Below are 20,991 nucleotides of genomic sequence, written 5' to 3' on the forward strand. Positions count from 1 at the left end.
GACCAACACCAGCAGCTGACACGGCACCCCGGACCATCACTGACTGTGGGTACTTGACACTGGACTTCTGGCATTTTGGCATTTCCTTCTCCCCAGTCTTCCTCCAGACTCTGGCACCTTGATTTCCGAATGACATGCAGAATTTGCTTTCATCCGAAAAAAGTACTTTGGACCACTGAGCAACAGTCCAGTGCTGCTTCTCTGTAGCCCAGGACTGGGGAATGCGGCACCTGTAGCCCATTTCCTGCACACGCCTGTGCACGGTGGCTCTGGATGTTTCTACTCCAGACTCAGTCCACTGCTTCCGCAGGTCCCCCAAGGTCTGGAATTGGCCCTTCTCCACAATCTTCCTCAGGGTCCGGTCACCTCTTCTCGTTGTGCAGCGTTTTCTGCCACACTTTTTCCCTCCCAAAGACTTCCCACTGAGGTGCCTTGATACAGCACTTTGGGAACAGCCTATTCGTTCAGAAATTTCTTTCTGTGTCTTACCCTCTTGCTTGAGGGTGTCAATAGTGGCCTTCTGGACAGCAGTCAGGTCGGCAGTCTTACCCATGATTGGGGTTTTGAGTGATGAACCAGGCTGGGAGTTTTAAAGGCCCCAGGAATCTTTTGCAGGTGTTTAGAGTTAACTCGTTGATTCAGATGATTAGGTTCATAGCTTGTTTAGAGACCCTTTTAATGATATGCTAATTTTGTGAGATAGGAATTTTGGGTTTTCATGAGCTGTATGCCAAAATCATCCGTATTAAGACAATAAAAGACCTGAAATATTTCAGTTAGTGTGCAATGCATCTAAAATATATGAATGTTAAATTTTCATCATGACATTATGGAAAATAATGAACTTTATCACAATATGCTAATATTTTGAGAAGGACCAGTATATAGAAAAAAAACAGTTTGTCTGACTTAAAATCAAAGTGAAACGACTCCTTATTGCATTGGCTTTTGCTCAATTCACACTTTATGATGGAATGTTTTTTATTCATAATGTGGCAGAAAGACATTTTTAAAAAATTGAGTCTGATTAGTTTCCTTCTTGATGTTCTCAACTGAAGAAAATACGAATGTGTCTACAACAGAAAAGGACAGAGGAGACTTAAGAGTTAAACAAAGAGTATTTTGTCATCTGATTAAGTGTTAAAACTCTGTTCCACTGCAGATTGAAAAAAAACAAAATCGATGCAGGTGACATTTTATGAATTCTGGGTTTACCTGTAAGATCCAACAGTTTGTAGAGCCAGCTTTAGCAGGAATAATGACTTTTCTCAGTCTCTCACATTGTCGAGGAATTTTGAACAGCGCCCCAGTTCACGGATCTTTGCAGACATTAGTTTCTGTACAGCTCTCCAAAGGTCCCACAGCAGCGTTGCTTTTTTCGTTGGTAACCTTTCTGTAGATTTGCTGTTGCGTTTGGGATCATTGTCCTCTTGATGATCCAGTATGAGCTTCAGCTGTCAGACACACCTCACATTAGACTAGAGTACCTTGGTATACAGAGGAGTTCACAGCAGCAAGGTAGCCAGGTTCTGGGACTGCAAAATAAGCCCAATCATCAGCCCTCCACCACCATGTGAGACAGTTGGCATGAGATTTTATACAAATGCTGTTTGGTTTTAGAGAATCTCTCTGCCATAGTCTCATCAGTCCAGTGGACATTGTCCCAGAAGCCGTTCAGGTGCAACTTAGCAAACCTAAACTGTGCTGCCATGTTTGTTTTAGAGAGAAAGGTATTTTTCCTTCAGTCCTAAACAAGCAATACTTGTTCAGTCTTTTTCTAATTGTGCTCTCATGACTGTTGATATTAAGCATGTTAACAGAGGCCTGTAGAGTCTTAGAAGGAAGTTTTTCTTGATATTAAACTTTCAGCATCTGTTTTTGAATGATTCTACAAGTCATTTGTGGTGTTAATCCTCTGCTGCTTGAAAAGATATTAAGATTTTCCCCTTCCACCTTGTGAATTTGAGTCAGCATACCGTCCAAGATGCCAAGTCTGGGATTTAAAAGGTTATCAATAACCTAAACAATGCACTCCCAAGCATTTTTGTAACTGGAAACTTATCTCAGTGGTGGTAATTTCACAGTTCAGTGTGACAATTACCAGCTTAACAGTAGAAATGCTCTTTTTTGGCTTGTCGTTTTAGGCAGTTTTAAAATTATGTAATACTGCAGCAAGCACTGAGCCAGGTAAAATCTAGATTGCCATCTTTAAGACAGCTGACTGGGAAAACTTTAGTTCTTGAACAGGTTGTTATACACCTTTAAACCATGTTGAATCCATTTTGACAGGATGGAGTCGTGTGTGTCTGGCTTTGTATGTGTGTCACTTTTAGCTCGTTTCTCTCTCAGATGTATCGACAGCAGCGAGCAGAGATGGAGAGCTCGACATGTTCCTTAGAAAAGGCAGGAGACGGAGCCATCACTCTTCTCTCCTCCTCCTCACCCACGTGGCTCCTCTCCTGCGCTGAAGATGTAAGTGCCTTGGACAGATGTCTGCTGCCTCGTGTCTAAAACCCTCAACGCAAGCTGCTGAGCTCGGCAAAGTCTAATTAAGATCAATATTTCAATTTTTAGTAAAAGCGCATGAGATGGAGAGGAATCGGAGGGAGAGAAATCATCTGTCCTCCGAGAGACGGAAAGACAAAAAGAAAGGTCAACTGTGATCGTTCATAGTGTGTGAGAGTATGTGTTGGGCAGGCGGTTTGGCAGAAAGTTTGTGATTCATGTGTTCAAATGCTAGTTAGTTCTTTACTGTTTCTTCTACTCACCTTTACTTACTTGAAAGTTAATTTTTAATTTGTTAGGGATGGATGGATTCAGTCAAAAGATCATGGCTTTAAAGGCTAAGTTTTTATAAAGGTTGAGGGTAGGCTACATTTCAATGTTTTATCATTGTTCTGCTAGAGCACCTAATTTTGTCCAAGATTCAGCTGTTGAGTTGAGGGTAAGTTGAAGAAGTTGTCCTCAATAGAATGTCTCTCCAGCATCTTCTAGTTCATTACAGGCTTTATTCTTGGTGGTTTCAACAGTGGATCAGATGGTTGGAACATGTAGTGTTTCAAACACACATGAAATTTGTTTTGGGATTACATTAAGCTTCTGAAATGGCCTCAAACCATACTGAAAACTTGTGGAGTAACCATAAAACCCAGACCTGCGAATACAAAACCCATTTAGAAAAAGTATACCAATTCCCCCTAGAAAGTGGTCAAACATTCAGCCAGAATTATGCCAGGAAACTGTTGATGTCTTCAAAGTGTGCCATTGAAGTCCAACTTGCTAAGGTACATATACCCAAATATTTGGATATATCTGAGCTTGACCCTGTATATATTAGACAAAATTTAGAATAAACTCAAACTTGTGCACCCAGTTCAGTTCAGTTTATTTTTGGCAAGTGAACTGGATTTTACAGCAGTGTTTCCAGTCTTGTTGAGCGGTCTCAGGAATTGTCTTCAAAAGGTTTTTGGTATGATTCCTGTTTTTACACCATGTCACAATGTTGTTGGACAAAACACTAAAACCTCCCTAGCCTCCTGTATGTTAATTTAGTAAGTGTTGCTTGTGGTGTTAAAGCAGAAGAAGAAGACTACAAAATAATTGGTTGACTTTTAGATAAAATAATCAGGAGAAAATGAACTTTTGAGGCCTATCTTTCTTTCAGACGCACACGCTCAGAAAACATCACATAAATTGGTTAAAATGCAACTCAACCTACTTTAAGGCAAGTAAAACCAAAACTGACAAAATAATGAACCACAGAGAAACTGAAGGATTCAGCTGACATTTCCCAATTGTGGCCTATCATCCAAATGTTGCCTGAAGAGTTGTCGAAGGCAGGTGTTTATCAGTGGGTATACCTTGGTTGATAGATATCCAGTTAGAGGGCAACACATAGACACACAGGACTGGCAACCATTCACATACCCAAACCTAGGGACAACTAAGAGTAGCCAATGAACCTGACAACATGCATCTTTTTGGACTGTGGAAGGAAGCCAAACGACTACTGTCTATGACCTGCTTCATTTGGCTTCAGCAGATCTGTCCCTGAAGTTCAGTTCAGTTCCTTACTGTCCCGGAAGTGGAAATTTGGTCCACACCAGCTGTCAAAGACAGTCTAAGCTTAACTCACACATGACAACACTTAATAGTCAAACATATCAACAAGAATTTTAAACCATAAAACGTTAAACATTTAAAATGTGCCAAGCTCAAAGTTGATTAAGAGCTTTGGTTGCACTTGGGAGAAAATAATATTTGTATCGATTGCACCTTATAGTTGGCAACTTGTATCTTCGACATGAAGGAAGAACAAATCTCTAAAAGGGGGTGGTCTCTGCTGGCAAGGATGGTTTTGGCCTTCATTACAATCTGTCTGCTCCAGATGTTAGACAGGGGGCGCTGTTAAGTTCAATTTTCTTTTTTGCTAGCAGTTTTAAAACGTTTGAACAGACTGTTCTTATTTTTCAAGGACATACCAAGCAATGAAACCAAATGTTAAAACAGACTCAATAAAAAGATCTTTAGGGTGAAATAAGTGTTTTTTAATGCTAAAAAGATTAAATCATCCTAAAAAAATATATGTTTGCAGCTCCTTTTTGAAAATTGTTGAGGTGTCAAAGTTGAGAAAAATGTCCACAATTGTTCCCAGCTACTTGGTGAGGATACCTTGTTTGTTGTTGGTACAGCAGGCTGGGGGTTTTCATGAAGTATCTGACCATTATCTTAGTTTTGTTGATATTCATCTTCAACTAATGTTCATCACAAAACTTCACAAATAAGTCAAGAACAGGTCCATGTTGAATCTCTCCACCCTGCAGCAGACTGATAACAGTGTTGTCCGCAAACATGAGGAGGTGCCTGTTTTTATAGGCACTCTTTCAGTCATTTGTGTATAAAATATAAAGAAAAGGAAGGGGAGAGGACACACCCCTGGGGGGACTCTGTTGATAGGACACCATTCACTCTTACTGGCTGCGGCCTACACATTAAAAAGTCTAAAATCCATTTCACCATGTCAACATCAAGATTAAAAATGTCCAGGCGTTTGTTCACCAAGATGTGGGGTTGAATCATGTTAAAAGCTGACGTAAAATCCACAAAAAAAAAAAAGCCTTGCATGGGTTTTTGTGCCCCCAAGATGCTTGGGCAGATGATTAAAAAGAGTAACAATAGCAACCTCTACTCCTCTGTGTGCTTGGTAAGCAAACTGTAATGGGTCAAGCTGGCCCTGCACTTTATCAGTCAGAACAGCTTTGACCAGGTGCTCAGTATTTCATAACAATAGAGGTCCAAGCAACTGGCCAAAAATCATTTAAGTTTTTTGGAGATGTGTTTCTTGACACCAGTACAATCATATATTCCTCCCAGAGCTTGGGAACCTTCTGCTGAATGAGACAGATTTAACAGTTCAGTAAAAATAGCCAGTCGCTCTGCACAGGTTCTGAGGAGTCTGCCTGTGATCCTGTCAGAACCTGGGCTTATCCTGATGTTACCTCTGTAGAACACAGACCTGACTGAATACTGGTGGTGGGCTCAGGAGAGACACCAAGCCTGCCACCAGTGTTCAGCTGATCAGGGCCTAAACTGAGTGAAGTTCCTCAGACATTGCTTTGATGAGTACAACGCTAATAAATGATACAAAATAGTGCTCAGACACATTTTCTCCATCTTTGAGGCCAGAAACATTTTGGGGAAATTTGAAGCAATGCCTTCACTCCTGGTCTGTAAAGAAAGATGACTTTTAACTTTAAATTAAAGCTGATTCCTGTGCTGCAGCATTAGTGACAGAAACCCCTTCCATCCAGGCCTGTGATAACCCTGAGCCCCCTCCAGGTGCTGCGATTCGGGGCCACATTGGCTCCAAAGCCTAGCGACGATCTTCCACCTTGCTGATGTCCGTTTTGCTTAAGTCGCTAGAAGTGCATTTGCAGCGAAGTCCTAATATGTAAAGGCACAAAAGAAAACCCTGACTTCAAATATTTCTGTCAAGCTGCGGCCGCAGACACACCCCTTCCCCTCACAATGAATGGACCACCGCAGATCTCCTTAACTGCGCCGTTTCAATGCAGACTGCTTAGCTGGCCGTTTGATGGCCAGCTCAAAAAAGCCTCTTCTAATGACTTAGCGCAACTAAACTTGAAATACTTTGATATGATTTCCGTCTCTTCATCTCATATCCTCTTTTTCGTCCCTGCCAGCAGATTTGAAGTAGGAGGAGGGGAGCATATTTCATGACCGCTTCGGACTGGAAATTAAGCTCAGCAGCTGCGCAAGGCTTTCCTCTCCACATCTGACCAAGTTAAACTTACAGCCACCTGTTTTTTACACTGATAGGCACTTTACTCCACGCATATATCGCCGGCCGCTTATGGGTCCCACGGGGGCCCCGCGGCGCTGCTGAAAAGGCTAAACGGGTCAGGCGCAACGACGTCCCTGTTTAAGTCCTGCTCCCACGATGCTTATCAGCGCTATCGACATCCTGCCCCTCCACCCCTTCACCTGGAAGCCGTGCCGGCCCTCAAATAAAAAAAAAAAATAACACAAAGACAGATGTGGAGCTGGGCGGCGGCGCGGCTTAATTTACCGCCGATCCTCAGAGATGAGGCGGGGATGCCATCTATGGTTAATTGAGAATGAAAACCTGCCGGGACTGACCAATCATACTTAACCCACGCGCAGCCACGGCTCCACGCAGACTTGCGGTGCGGAAATGCAGATTGATTTTTGTATTCCTCTGGCAGTGGGGGCGCGCAGCCGCTGATCGATCAGTGATTGATAGATGTGCTGGTTTGTGGCAGCAGAGGCCCTGAAGGAGATAAGTGGATATAAAAAGCAGAGGTTTATACAGTTATAGAACAAAAAGTGGGAAAATTCAATAGATCCGTGGTTCCCAACCCTGCTCCTCAATGCCCCCTGTCCTGCATGTTTTAGGTGTCTTCTGGCTGCCACATACCTGACTGGGTGATTACCAGGCTGCAGCAGCACTTGATGGCATGCAAAAAATGTCATGCAATCATTTGAATCAGGTGTGCTGGAACAGACACATTTAAAACATGCAGGATATGGGGGCCGGAGGACGAGTGTTGGGTACCACTAAATGGGGACTTTTACTTTTCATTTGTGCGCGCCTAATACTATTGTATAGTATTCCTAATTCAGCTTTGATCGCTGATCGGAAAATCAATTAGACTACTGCAAAATCTGACCTTTTTTCTCTAAATAATAACTGCAACTAAAATCTATGGTCTATAAATGAATCAACCAACAGCATGCTTTTCTGTTTAATATAAAAATGGATAAAGGCTAGAGACATACAGGAGTATCTCAGTAAATTAAAATATGTTTGAAAAGTTGGTTTATTTCTATGGAACTCATATTGATTTATTACACACAAACTGACCTATGTAAAGTGTTTATTTCTGTTAGTTTTGATGGTTATCACTTACACTTAATTAAAACCCTAAATCTTGTTTTTTAGAGAATCTGAATATTACAAAAGACCATAAATATATTTTAAATACAGAAATGTTGTTTTATGGCCTACGCCAGTGGATTTAGCAAGCAGTCATTTACCCTTTCTTGGACGATCAAAAGCCAGAAATGGCTATTGTGTAGGACGTTTACAGAATTCTGTCCCCAGGTGTGTTAATACAAAGTTGAGTGGAAGGAAAAAGTGTGGATAGCAGCTAGAGTTAGTGCCTGAAATCTATGAGATGGGCTACAACGGTCACAGTCCAAAGACAACATCAGAAGCGTCTTACCAGGGCTAAGGAGAAAAATGACTGAAGTGTTGCGCAGTGATTTAAGGTCCTCTTTGCCTTTCATTACGAAACCATTGTCCTAGCGTTTGGAGGAAGAATTACAGAATCCAAGTTGCTTCTGGTCCAATGTTAAGTTTCCAGAAAGCTTTCATTTTCCTGCAGAACCTGGTGCCCACTCTGCCAAAGTAGCAATACCTGCTTTGATGGTCATGGTATCACTGTGCTTGATTGGTCAGCAAACTGGCATGGTCATATGCTGTCCAGACTCCTTAAAAAATACAATTAATTAGGGACCTCAAATAGCCACCCTCAGGCAATGCTACTCTGGACAGTGTGCCATATGACTATATGACCCATATAAGCCGTTTTCAAATAAATCAAGAAAAAGAACTGCACATTTTTTGTGGTTGCTCGTGAGAACACCAATAGTTGTAAAAGCAGTTTAACCTAAACTAGGGTCTCCATAAAAAGTGGAAAGTGGCTGAGTTGATTGTTTAATAAACAGCATTATGTTGAAGAGTCCATTTGTGTGGGTGATGGACTTAGGTGGAAGTGGGACCCTGAATCAAATTCGGTTTAATATCCGATGGGAAGTCTTTGATTCAGGCAATGTATTATCAATAAATACACCAACAATAATGAAGCCATCTAACATAATTCCCATTTGCACAATACTGCAGCACATCAATACTGGAACCAGAGATACTCCAAATAAAGGTAATTTCAAAGGTTTTAATTTTCTCTCCAAACCTTAATGTTTCAGCTTGACTCTACTGAACCTATTCAAAATGTGCATAAACACACTGATTTAGGTTTTAGTTTTCTATGTTTTGAAATCTGATTGAAGCCCTGTTTATAAGCCCTGGTTTAATGCATGTAAAAGGAACTCTGTTCAGAGTAAATTTATTTTTTGCACCGGATGATATCCATTTTTTTCTTTTTACCCCGAGCTCCGCCGTGCAGTAGCGCCTGCTCGGTCACTAGAGGGGGGATCTGCTGCACCTGTTTTCCCTTCATGCAAGCATGCATGCATGCGCGCTCCGCTTCTCTCGCCTTCTTCGGCTCCGCTCGGCTCTCCTCGGACGGAGCAAGCTGCTTTTGTGAAGCCACGCGTCTATGAGGTCCTCCCATTGGCCCGCAGCCCCTCTGTGTAGGAGGGTCGAGGGCGAGGGGAGGGGGAGACGCACTGTTTATAAGAGACTGCCTCCCAGCGCCTCGCTGATACTGCGTGGTTTTCACCGGGGAGCTTTGGGGTGCTTTTAGAAACCAGTTAGAGACAAAACAAAGTGGAATTTCTCACCTCTTGCGTAAGATTTTACACACAGAAACACTTTAGGGTCAGGAGCGCGACTCGTGAGGGGGGATGCGAGCTTCAATTAGAAATATGGCCTGAGGACAACAAGGATCACCTTCTGTCTTCAAGTAAGACCTCCAACTTTCATGCTTCATCTAAGACTTTTATGAACTTTGAAAACAGGCATACTTGCAGATCAGAGTTTGGATTCCTGGGACATTTGGCACACTTTTACGCACGCCTGCGCAGTGCTCGATGTAACCGAGTGAGAAACTTTTGCAGCTGGGCCATGCTGCGGTGACTAAAATTGCAGAAGGAGACTACTGAGAGTTGGAAAATAATTCTGACCAACAAAAACAAAAACCAAAAAAACAGAGGGCAGTAAATCAGAGGGAGAGTACTTTGCAGAGGTAAAGCGAGGACAACACAAGCTGGTGTCTCCAAATTCAGCGGGCTCCAGTTTCAGCCGCTCCAGGGGCTCCTGCTATTAAAGCCTTCATCTGACCTGGGAAAAGTTGTCAACAAGAGCTGTGAGCGGAGGCGAACTGGCAGGTCTTCAAGTTCATTTACATGTAGACGTATATCCACTCCGCTATATATAGAAGTGGCCTGTGGAACAAGCAGCCTTAATAAGTTTCTCCTCCCACCCACCGGGCCTGCAGCAGTCCAACGCACCAAGAGTGTGCGTGTGCCTATATATACACCATACAGGCTTTTAATTCCCTCCGCAATCTGCCCGCTGTCGGTTTGGCTGTGAGGCCAGGAGTCGTCGCATGGACTGACATGGCCGCCGACCTCGCCATGAGCGCAGAGCTGCCCAACAGCCCTCTGGCCATCGAGTACGTCAACGACTTCGACCTGATGAAGTTCGAGGTGAAGAAGGAGCCGCTGGAGGCCGACCGCTTTTGCCATCGCCTGCCGTCCGGCTCACTATCCTCCACTCCGATCAGCACCCCCTGCTCCTCCGTGCCTTCGTCGCCCAGCTTCTGCGCCCCGAGTCCGGGCGCGCAGCCTAACCAGGGCCTCCCCGTCGGTGTCAACGGTGGCAGCAATAGCAACAACAGCAACGGCAACAACAATCACAACAACGCGAGCAAGCCTCAGCTGGAGGACCTATACTGGATCCCCAGCTACCAGCACCACATCAACCCGGAGGCGCTCAACCTGACCCCCGAGGACGCGGTGGAGGCGCTGATCGGGAACGCGCACCACCACCACCACCACCACCAGGCCTACGAGGGCTTCCGCGGCCAGCAGTATGTCGGAGAGGACCTGTCTGCGGCTTCGGCTGTGCACCACCATCAGGCCCACCACCACCACCACCACCACCACCACGGGCACCACGTCCGCCTGGAGGACCGCTTCTCCGACGAGCAGCTGGTCAGCATGACCGTGCGTGAGCTGAACCGGCAGCTGCGCGGCTTCAGCAAGGAGGAGGTGATCCGCCTGAAGCAGAAGCGGCGCACGCTGAAGAACCGCGGCTACGCGCAGTCCTGCCGCTTCAAGCGTGTCCAGCAGCGGCACATGCTGGAGAACGAGAAGTGCACCCTGCAGAACCAGGTGGAGCAGCTGAAGCAGGACGTGGCGCGCCTTGTCAAGGAGCGGGACCTGTACAAGGAGAAGTACGAGAAGCTGGCCAGCCGGACCTACAACTCCGGTGGGCCTGCGAACACGAGAGATCCGTCCGGGAAACAGGCCAGCACCGATTTCTTCATGTGAGAGACATTACAGCCCTCACCTCCACTCTCTTCTGACTCTAATTGATCTTTTCTGATTTGTGTTTACAGTTATTCCTCAACAAAAAACTTTAAATCTCATCTTCTTAACAAATAAAGGTTAGGTGCGCACAAGCGTCACATCCGTGAGTCTTAAAGATGTTAAACTTCTGTAAGTCCACAACAAACAAGTCAGGTCGGCACATGGGATCATTTTCAGGCTGCAGACTCTTCTCCTCCTGTCAGATGTCTTATGAACCAATGACTGTCTTAATCCAGAGATAGCGCCGGGTTTGTGTTAGAATCAGGCAGAAGCAGCAGCACAGGCTGCAGGAGGAGAATGCCCTGTGATGCAGAGACTCTCAGTAATGCAAGTGTAATAGTTTCCCCCATCCCTTTGCAACCCTGCATGCAGGACATGTATGGTAACCTCCAGCCAAACCTCTCCACATATGTATGGAAAGCATGACCCATGGGTTCTCCCCATCCATCCATCCATCCATCCATCCATCCATCCATCCATCCATCCATCCATCCATCCATCCATTCATCCATCCATCCATCCATCCATCCATCCTTCCATCCACCCCTCCCTCCCTCTGACATCAGTAAGGCCTGGGTATGCAGAAAAAGACCCCCCCCCCCCCCAGAGGTGCAAAGAACTGCGACTGAAATGCAAAAACAATCTGCTTCACTGCAAAACACATGGATGCGTATTTACCTGCTTTTTTCAATCAGTTTTTTCTATGGTTTTAAAAAGAAAAGAAAAACGAAAAAAAGAGATTACCTGAGCCAGATTTTAGACTGTATTTATTTCAACCTGTATATAATGTGTAGAGAAAAAAAACAAGCAGTGATCTGTGTTATTTTACCTTCTCTCTTTTTAGGTTTTTTGTTGCTTGGATTCTTCGAAATGTCTTAATTCAAATGTTTGTATGTTACAGCATGCAAATTGTCTGTGGTATCCTCCTCCTCCTGCTGAACATGTTGAAACTGCACTAAAGAGCAAACTGGAGAAATGTTTTGTTTTTAACCTGGATGTAAATTTGATTTAAAGGAAAATGACTGCTGCTAAAACTCTATGCACCAATCTGAAGATTAAAAAAACTTAATGCTTTATTTTCTCTCTTTTTTATTTTAAATAATGAAACATTTTGCGTGGCCTGCAGGGTTTCCCTGCTGCCCGGTGTCTTAAAGCGATCTTATGGGGAGGATGCTTGATTGTAGAGAAACGGGACACTTTGCCTGGTGGTATACAGCTGACAGGCTGATCAGTACTCTGTCAACAAGTTCGTGTGTTATCTGCTGCCTAGATATATGTGCAATATTGTGCAGAAGCGTTCTGGTGTTGGAGTAAAATAAAACAGAGGATTTAGTTTGTTTCCCGCCAAAAATCATACAAACAATTAACAAACAAATCTCGGCCAAATAAAATCAATCGTTTTCAAAATTAATGATAATTTGATCTGTCTCTATAGAATCAAACTTCTGCACAGTGCTGCGGATGTATATCTGTACATATGATTTCTATATTTATCCGACGAACCTGTCCTGACGTGTCAACAAGTGGAAAAATCTGCAAAGAGGAAAAAGTTGTTGAGAAACTCTTGTTTTCATAATGTTTAATAAAAAGTTCTGTCCCAAATATGTGGCGCTGCTGCTGTCTGTCATTGTTACAGCGAAAGGATTTATATAAATAGCTAAAAAAATAAAATCAAAAGTAACGAAACAAGTGAAACTTATTAAAATATTTGAAGCCAGCATTCAGAAATGCACAGTGCAGGCGAGGCGGTTTTTTAGGCCATGAACGACTTCGGAACTTGGTTTGGTTTTGCAAAAAATAAAGCAAAAGCTAAAAATGTTTTCTTTTTTTATTGCACGTTGCCAGAAAACAATTAGCAGCCAGAAGCGCAACTTAAAACATTCGTTCTGAATTTTTTTTGGATTCAATTTTAATTTAAATATGTTTTTAAGCGATTGTTGGCATGAAGAAAAATATAAAAATTAAAGAACAACAAAAAGTTTGCATCCGTATAGAACAGCCATTATTATTATTATTATTATTATTATTATTATTATTATTATTATTATTGCAATTATTATTATTCAAAACTTAATTTGGTTTTAGTTTTCCATATAATATTTCTCATTTTCTCCACACCTTTTCTCCTGTTAGTGTTTTAGAGAGCCTCTACTCGGCTTCTCTTGGAGCCAGTGATGGAGCTTTTTTCAGAAGGCCGCGGTTACTGTCACCCCGCCGAAGAGTGCAAAGAGTGCAGGATGTTGGAGCAGAAGATGCTCTGACTTTGTGCATCACTGCCGGATTTTCAGAAATGTGTGTGTGAAGGACAGAACGACTAAATATGCGCCCCCTTCCTTTTCCCGGCTCCGGCCGCCTATCAGCGGGCCTCCTCATGATGGATGCATGGAGCCCGGCCGCCTCCGTACTGCCTGCCCGTCTGCTTTCTCTGAACCGCTGAACATCCCTGAGCTCCACTGGGATAACTTTGCTTGACACCTTGCTGTTCCGCGTGGCGTGGCCTGTGTGCACGCGCTCTCGTGCACGTGCCAGCGCTAAATGAAGCTGTTTGTTGACGCCGGATGCTCCAGCACAGCTTCAGACAAGTGCCAGACCGGGTTGGACCTGATGTGACATCGCCGTTAGACCCAGCGGCTTGTGGCTCACTTCAAACACGGATCATAAACCGCCGTGAAGGAGTGTGTGATTGGAAAACTCTGTAGGTGTGTGTGTGTGTGTGTGTGTGTTTTGAGAGCACTGGATCGGTGCAGGTCAGTGATGCGTTACTGCAGTTACTACATATTTAAGTTGCTTCGGTCTGTTTTTTTCATTTTAGAAGTTCATCTTTATTATTATTAGATATACTGCAGTTTGAGTTGGTTTATCTGCAGCTTCATGTCTGTATACCTTTTAAGTTAAGGTTGAGTGTTATCAGCTTTTGTCACGGAGCCAAACTGAAACGTGTTTACATTTTTATGTTTTATTATTCTGAAAAATCTCAATTAAAAGTCATTTTAGGCCACTGTGCCCGAAAACCAGCAGGTCAAAATCAAATGATCATATAACATAACTCAGTCCAATCAGAAGTAATTTCTGTGGCATTCATGTTCAATCCAACTCTAATGTAATTCCAAATAACCTAATTCAGTAAATAAAATAGGCCAGTCAGTAAAAACATCTGAGGAAATCTGTGGATTTAGTGATGATCTTCAGTCTACTTTTCATATATACATTTTTTTTTTTTTCTGTTAGTTTACTTGCTAGCTTCTACACCTTCAATGTGACAAAAATAGTTTTCAATTAATATTTTTTAACATGTAATATTCCATCTTAAACATTTTAATTGTGTTTCATAGCTGGGTATTTCAAATAGAAAGCAGCCCATTTTTTTGTTTAAATTCAACCAGTTTCCACTTATCATCTTCCAACAGAGCGATGTTAAAGATGAATGTTTTTAACTGATAAGAGTGCATGCGTCTCTCATTTCTGCGCTCCAACTCTCCAAATTAACTAATTTGCTGAGTCTTTATATGGGTTGAACGTTTCACTTTGAGTTCAAATCTTAATTTTCTTCTAATATCTCTTCTCCTGCTCCCTCCCTTCTCTCCTTCTTTCCTCTTCAGCCTCTCCATCACTCTGCTCCTCCTGCTGCTTTTGCTGACTCAGAGGAAACATTGAGCTGTGTGACAGCCGTCACCTCGCACAGAGACGGGGAGTGTGTGTCTGTACCTGAAGCAGGATTTGGTGGCATGCAGTGGACTGATTGGGTTCAGTCTGTATGTGTATGCGGGTGTGTGTGGAGCAGAGAGAGATATCACTGTGACTACTCTGAGGGCTTTTCTTTCTATAAATCAGGGCAGAGTCCATCTGAGCTCAAACAAAGCGAGTGAGGAGGGATGGAGAGAAACAGAGATGGAAGCAGAGGGGGGGTTGTGGTGTGTCTCTGGCGTCTGCTGCTGCTGAGATTTGACACAGTCAGCGTCTCTTCGGCTCGGCTTACCTACAGTATACCTACACACACACACACACACACACACACACACACACACACACACACACACACACACACACAAACGTCATAAACAGAGTGCAGACAAACAGCAGCTGATGGATTCACATCCTTTTAATCAAACTGATAATGACCTCCTTCCCCTCATGGTTTCACTGCTGCAGCACACATGAGTTTCACCAGGTGGAAGCTGTGGGCGGGTTATTGATTCTGTGAACTTATTTTCAGTGTAAAGTTTGTTTGATGGTTTTATAAACACTGAAACATTTGTTTTCTGTTTGAGGTGTGCACCATATCAATTTAGTGGCTGTGATACTGGATCCACCCAGATTCTGTAAAATGCTCCCAGGATGCTCTCAGAATTTGAGAAACCTGGCTGTTTCTTTTACAGTGCTTGGAAAAAGCTAAAAATCCCATCGGTTTTCAGACATTCCTGCCCTTTCACCAATCTATGCGTCTTTTCAGATCATTAGGTGAATATTTGCTTGGATTTGCACGTTCATTTCCCTGTTTTATGGGGGTTCTATGTAGTTTTATACTATCTTAACATTGTAATTATTTTTTGACACATCCTGATGTTTATATGATCAGAACTCCCAGGAACAAGACACCCTGTGTCTCTTTGGGACCTTTAAGCAAAAATAATTAAATACAATTCTGTTGAATGGGACTGTTTCAATGTTTTTATGCTGTTAACTGAGTTCTTATCTTGTGTTCATTTATTTTGTTTGTAGTGTTAGTTGCCCTCAGAAATCAGAATTTTTGCATGCTGTTCCCTCATTTGACCAAGACTGTTGAAAAGTCCTTCATCACGATTTTAGATTGAGCTGAAATAATCAGTTTTATTATATGACAGATTATCTAAACATGCAGGTCTTATGACCCTGTCACCATTTGGATGAACTGTTTATTTAGACACCTGTGAATACATGTTAAAGTTTCTTAAAGTAAATGATCTAATTTTAGAACTCAGTAACCTTTTGACATTACACTAATGGCCAGTTAAGATCTTTATAGTGTTAAACTAAAGTCATTCTAGTATTTTCCTGCTTTGAATATTTTCCTTCATCTCTTGAGACCTTTGGCACAAACAGCTTCCAGCCATCAATATTATTATCAAATATTTGCGATCGGCCTGTCACTCAGTAAGGTTTGAAGAAAAGAGCCTTGTATTTTTCATAATGGCTCTCTAATGCTGACTCAGAATAGCATTGGAGAGAGTACGGTTCAGGCAGACTGAGAAGTGGAAACTAGATTTATCAAGCCTGATCTATCTGACCTAAATCTAGTTGCCTAATTGTTTTATTTTCACCTTACCTCTTTGTTTTTGTTTTCTATCTAATCCAATCTTTAAAGTTCCAGCAATTTATGTTCTGTTTTACCTTCACGCAAGCACAGTAGAAACAAAACCTAGCACATCCAGCAAGATTACCTGTTTGTATTGTTTTTAATGTCCCGTGATGGACTGCCAACCTGTCCAAGGTTTACCCCAAATCCTTCCTGGGGATAGGCACCCCACCACACCCATCACCCTAACCTGCAACCCTGCAGGTATAAACAATGGATAGGTGGATGGACTCTGAAGAGAAGTACCAGCAAACATCCAACACCTGTTGAAGATTAAAACAACCATTTCCCTTCCTGGAGTGACGACTTTGAAGCTGATTTAACAAATGTCCCCCTGCCTACTGAGCTGAGAAATGGTACACAGGTTCTGGGACCTGGAAAGTTCTGGAATTTAAATGCCTTCCATCTTTTAAATCCTTGTTTTTCCTTTCTAAACCTTTACTTTAAAATTGAGGCAGAGATTTAGAACTCCAAATAGTGCATGAAAACAGCTGAGTTTACATTTCAGGGAGAGACATTCTTAGTGAACGTTTGATGAAGTTACATGAAGTTAATGATACTCTTCATTCTCAGTTACCTTCAAAAAGTAGCAGGTAGTTGCTAGTCTGATGTCTGTTTATGTTTTGGATTGGTTATTTATTTAATCACTCATACATATTAGTGAAATTAATAATAGGTTATGACTCTAAACATAACTTGTTCCAATATTATCATTCAATTTCAACTGAAGTGTCTATATTGAGATTCTCAAAATATACATAAATCTCAATGTCTTTTCTATAAAGCGATATAATAAGATCTCTCCCTCATTAAGGGAAAGTAAAATGAATTTCCCTTCATATTAATTATTGATAGATTTTAGACTAACAAGAAACAATTTTAATACATACATTTAATTAGGTAGCCTAATCAAATGCCACATTCATTAGTCCACCCTTCATTAGTGTTTATCATTCCTCTACATGTTTGCTCAAAAACTATTTGAACACCACAGCTGGGTCTTTTATTCAGGATTAATATGAAATGAAGATGAAACAACAGGTCAGCTTTTCCATCTTTAAATTTAACTTAGGAAATAGCACATTTTCTAACAGACCTAATTGCTTAACTATGTTTTACTATTTTCTTTTGTAAAGCATTTCCAGACTTAGGCTTCAGTCTGAGTCAGTTGTTTTTGGTGAGGGTGTTTATTTCTTATTTTTGGTGAGAGGGTGTTCATTTCTTGGGTAAAACAAATGTCAGCATACCAACGTAGACAGTCTGAAACCTTTCACTTCCTCTCTGATGAGCTCCTCACCCTGTCAGTAAGAGATCTAGATGCAAATATCTAAAAATAAAAGTTGTCACCCCACAGGTTTTCTATAGGATTTAGATCTGGTGAACAAAATGGTCACAGAATAAAGTTTATTTGGTGTTTGATAAACAATTTCTATGTTGATTTGATCATCTGAATGGACGATTAATGAACAATTTTCAACTTTCTGTCCATAAAACTGAAAAGGTAAATATTTCAGAGTCCCTAATAATATTGTTCTAACAACACACAGCCCACAGCATTACAGATCTATATACAGCATCACTATACCTAACAGTGAGCATGAGGTGCCTTTATAAACATTCATCTTGTGTTTAGCTGAAATGCTCAGTCCTGGTCTCATCTAAATAAAGCACGCAGCAGACAGAGTTTGGCAATTTCCAAATGTTTGCGATGATAAGACAGAAAACTTTACCTCCCAAACAGCCTATTAGCATTCACAGCCTTAAATTATTCAAGCTCCTGCCTGCTTTGATAGGCAACGAGGCATCTATCAAAGGATAATAAAACAATGTAACTGGACTACAATTGTTTTTAATTCAGTTTTTATTTACATTTTGCGAAAAAATGGCTTGTCAGATATTATTTATGCCCGTCTCAGTCATACCTTTTTGCAGCTTTTGGCATGTTTCTACTTTACGATTCATCGTTGGTGATGAGCTCTGAGTCTTTCAGGTTGAAAGGTTTCCTTTCCATCACCCTAATCTATAGCTTCCTCCACAGATTATCAATCAGATTTCAATCAGCACCTCAGTTGGCTACTCCAAAACATGAATCACGTCCAGTCAGAAGAAACATGTGGCCAATGTTAAAAGATGACTTTAAACCTAAATCTGCCAGGAATATGAATAATTTTGGACTTAACTCTAGATAGTGTCTAACGATTGTCATGGAGACTTGTTGACACCAAGACACCACTCTTTGATGCTGTTCTCTACCAATGAGTTTTGGAGATTTGTTTTTCACTTCTCTTACCATCCATCTCACTGTGTGTGGTGAGATAAACTTGGGTCCTCATCTAGCCATATCTGTTCATTTTTATACAGACAAGATTAGGTTAGTAGCTCAACATCTACCTACTTTTTTTTTATCTGTTAAGGGTGTTTTATAGCATTTTATCTCCAACTATGTTGCTGCTTTGTTGTGGATTTGGGTTTGGTTAACTTTTATTTTTGGTTGTATTTGGTCTTGATCCTCATCATCAGCTGTATTCATTAAGATCTTAGCCTTTGTCTGCAGCTGCAGGGATTCTGGGCCATTTGTGTCCAGATTTTATTTCATTTAGCAGAAACCTGGGAGTTCCTTCTTGCAGCCACGTCCATGTAGACCTGCTCATGTGGGACATGCTCAGCTTTAAAAAGTTGTCACCCTACGTAACACGTAATCGAAATTTTTGATAAATCACCTGCGTGCACTCACGGGGTATTAATAATTATTACTCTTGATCTGGTGATGGAGTTAGTGACCCAGGGGCCTGGTGGGGGGCGGGTGTTTGGCCGGGGGGGGGGGGGGCGGGGGGTCCCCGCCAGACACACCCAAGAAAAGCAATTTGGCACCATAGGTGCTGTGACCCCCTGACTGAGCTGCGTACCCTGCCTCCACACTGAGCACACACACATTCAAACACACTGACATGCTGCATGCTGAGTGGACAAAATCAAACATGCTATCACAGGAGAAAATATGCCCAAACAGCAAATCTAACCTCGTCCCATGCTTTGAAAATACAGCAATAAACCAACAAACAAACAAACAAATGAGACCGGTGGGATGATGTGCTAGAAAAAAATGTCAAAGAAAATGGCGTACTTGTTACCTAAAAGTGGGAAATTAAACCTTTAGAATATTCCTCAAAAGAGAGTTTAAACATCACTTACTGCAACGATTGATTATCTTTTTGTTTTTTAACTTCATACACCTAAGTTTTCAGGACCTAATTTGCTTCCAATAATTCCCTTAAATAAAATTTTGCTCACATTATATTATTCTCGCCAGCAGATTTACTTAGTCAAGCTTTTAGGGAGGGGTCCAGTTCCTGCTGAATCCCTCAATCTGCCACTATCACTTCCCTTCTTTTTCACTTCCTATGTGTGTGTGTGTGAGAGTGAGTGTAAGTGCCAGTGATTCAGCAATCAGCCAGTCATTGTTTTACATTCACTCTTTTAGGACCACAAGCCACTCATGCCTTTTTGTGTGTTTCAGTGGTGGTTACAGCTGTGGTTTGTAGTATTATGTACCGTATACACAAATCTGCCATAGCACTAATATCAGCAGCCAGATATTTTATTTCTGGAGTGACCTAGTGGTACCAGAAAGCACTAACCTCTGTTTCTGAGGGGTATATGAACTGGAGCTCCACTTTTTCCGGTGGTTGTATTTGTGCTGTGTTGGAGAAACATACAGACAAGCATTAAACCCATAAAGTATGTGTTATGATTGGGAAGGTGTTTTGGTTTCAGAGGCCAGTGTAAGAACCTTTGTTTTATATGCACAACATATGATTGATTAAGTGGCAGTTCTTGTATGAATGATGCCCTCGACAAACCCTGCTTCAGCAAAACACAGGAAATTGTTAAATTGTTATTGAACTTTTCAGAATCATAAATAACTAAAATATGTCTCTCTCTGATGTCAGGTGTTGTACTTTATTAAATAAATCAACAAAAAAACTGCAATTCACATCTAATTAGCTGCAATGATACATTTAGCAGTCTCACTTGCAACATGGATATTGTTGGGTAAAAAAATAATAATGTAAACAACTCCTTTATGCAAAAGTGATGAGCTGTAAAAATACCAAATATGGTGTTTACTCAAACTACAAGGAAGGTTTTGAGTTTGATGATTGCTTCTATTGCTCTCATGGCTGGAGCTTTCCATATCTGCTGGTGGTACACAACATGCAGGGGTTTAGCTTTCCAAGATGGTTCTTCCCAATTCTCCTTTTGTAATGGTTCTCTCTTAAGATATTTATTTCATTTAATAGTTAATTGTTGAGGGCAATTTTTTTAATGTCCTCCAGGATCTTTGCTGTTTCATTCTTGATGGTGGAGCTGCTGCTCAGTAGTGCTCTGCCTTCCTCCTTCCACGCCATACAGTCTTGGTGCTGGACTATGGGCAAAAGATGTGTCCATTGTTTGGACGTCCTTTGTCCTGAAATCAGAAGCCCGTATCACAAAAATCTTCAAGGCAAGATCAAGACGCCTTTTTGCTGTTTCTATGTGTTTTGTGTAAGCGGTGAGGGGTTACAGTCAACCCGCGTCTTCCATGCCCCTGACTAGCCAAGCTATTTAGTAGCCCATTATTGGCTGACTTATATTGAGACAAGCCGGCTTTGCGGGTTGAGGAAGTGATGAAGTGATTTTTGTGCGACCAGCCATCAGTTGGGTTTAAAAAAGTAACCATCAGAAATCACTTGTGAGGGTTACATTGCAAAATTTCCCAGTTTCCAAGTGTCCACACCTTCCAAAAAATAATTTATTTCATTTTTATTTAACATTTAATTAACACTATAGTTTTTTGTTTT

The 20,991-nt window shown here is 41.7% G+C and overlaps 1 protein-coding gene and 1 long non-coding RNA gene across 2 annotated transcripts; one reads left to right on the forward strand and one right to left on the reverse strand.

Annotated features, from left to right (window-relative positions):
* Positions 1-3,664: 3,664 nt before the first annotated feature.
* On the reverse strand, positions 3,665-7,009 carry LOC124874255. Its single transcript, XR_007039736.1, has 2 exons — positions 6,901-7,009; positions 3,665-6,811 (listed from the first exon to the last, which is right to left on the reverse strand). It is a non-coding gene; the product is annotated as an uncharacterized LOC124874255 (long non-coding RNA).
* A 1,983-nt stretch (positions 7,010-8,992) lies between these two features.
* mafaa (v-maf avian musculoaponeurotic fibrosarcoma oncogene homolog Aa) lies at positions 8,993-12,422 on the forward strand. Its single transcript, XM_047373915.1, has one exon. The coding sequence runs from the start codon at positions 9,844-9,846 to the stop codon at positions 10,777-10,779; it is 936 nt and encodes a 311-aa protein (XP_047229871.1). The 5' UTR covers positions 8,993-9,843; the 3' UTR covers positions 10,780-12,422.
* The last annotated feature ends 8,569 nt before the right edge of the window (positions 12,423-20,991 follow it).

Source organism: Girardinichthys multiradiatus, chromosome 9 (assembly GCF_021462225.1).
Source record: "Girardinichthys multiradiatus isolate DD_20200921_A chromosome 9, DD_fGirMul_XY1, whole genome shotgun sequence".
Classification (NCBI taxonomy): domain Eukaryota; kingdom Metazoa; phylum Chordata; class Actinopteri; order Cyprinodontiformes; family Goodeidae; genus Girardinichthys; species Girardinichthys multiradiatus.

Bases quoted from the DNA above. Each gene is read 5' to 3' on its own strand.
- mafaa (XM_047373915.1), top strand. From the start codon at position 9,844: ATGGCCGCCGACCTCGCCATGAGCGCAGAGCTGCCCAACAGCCCTCTG.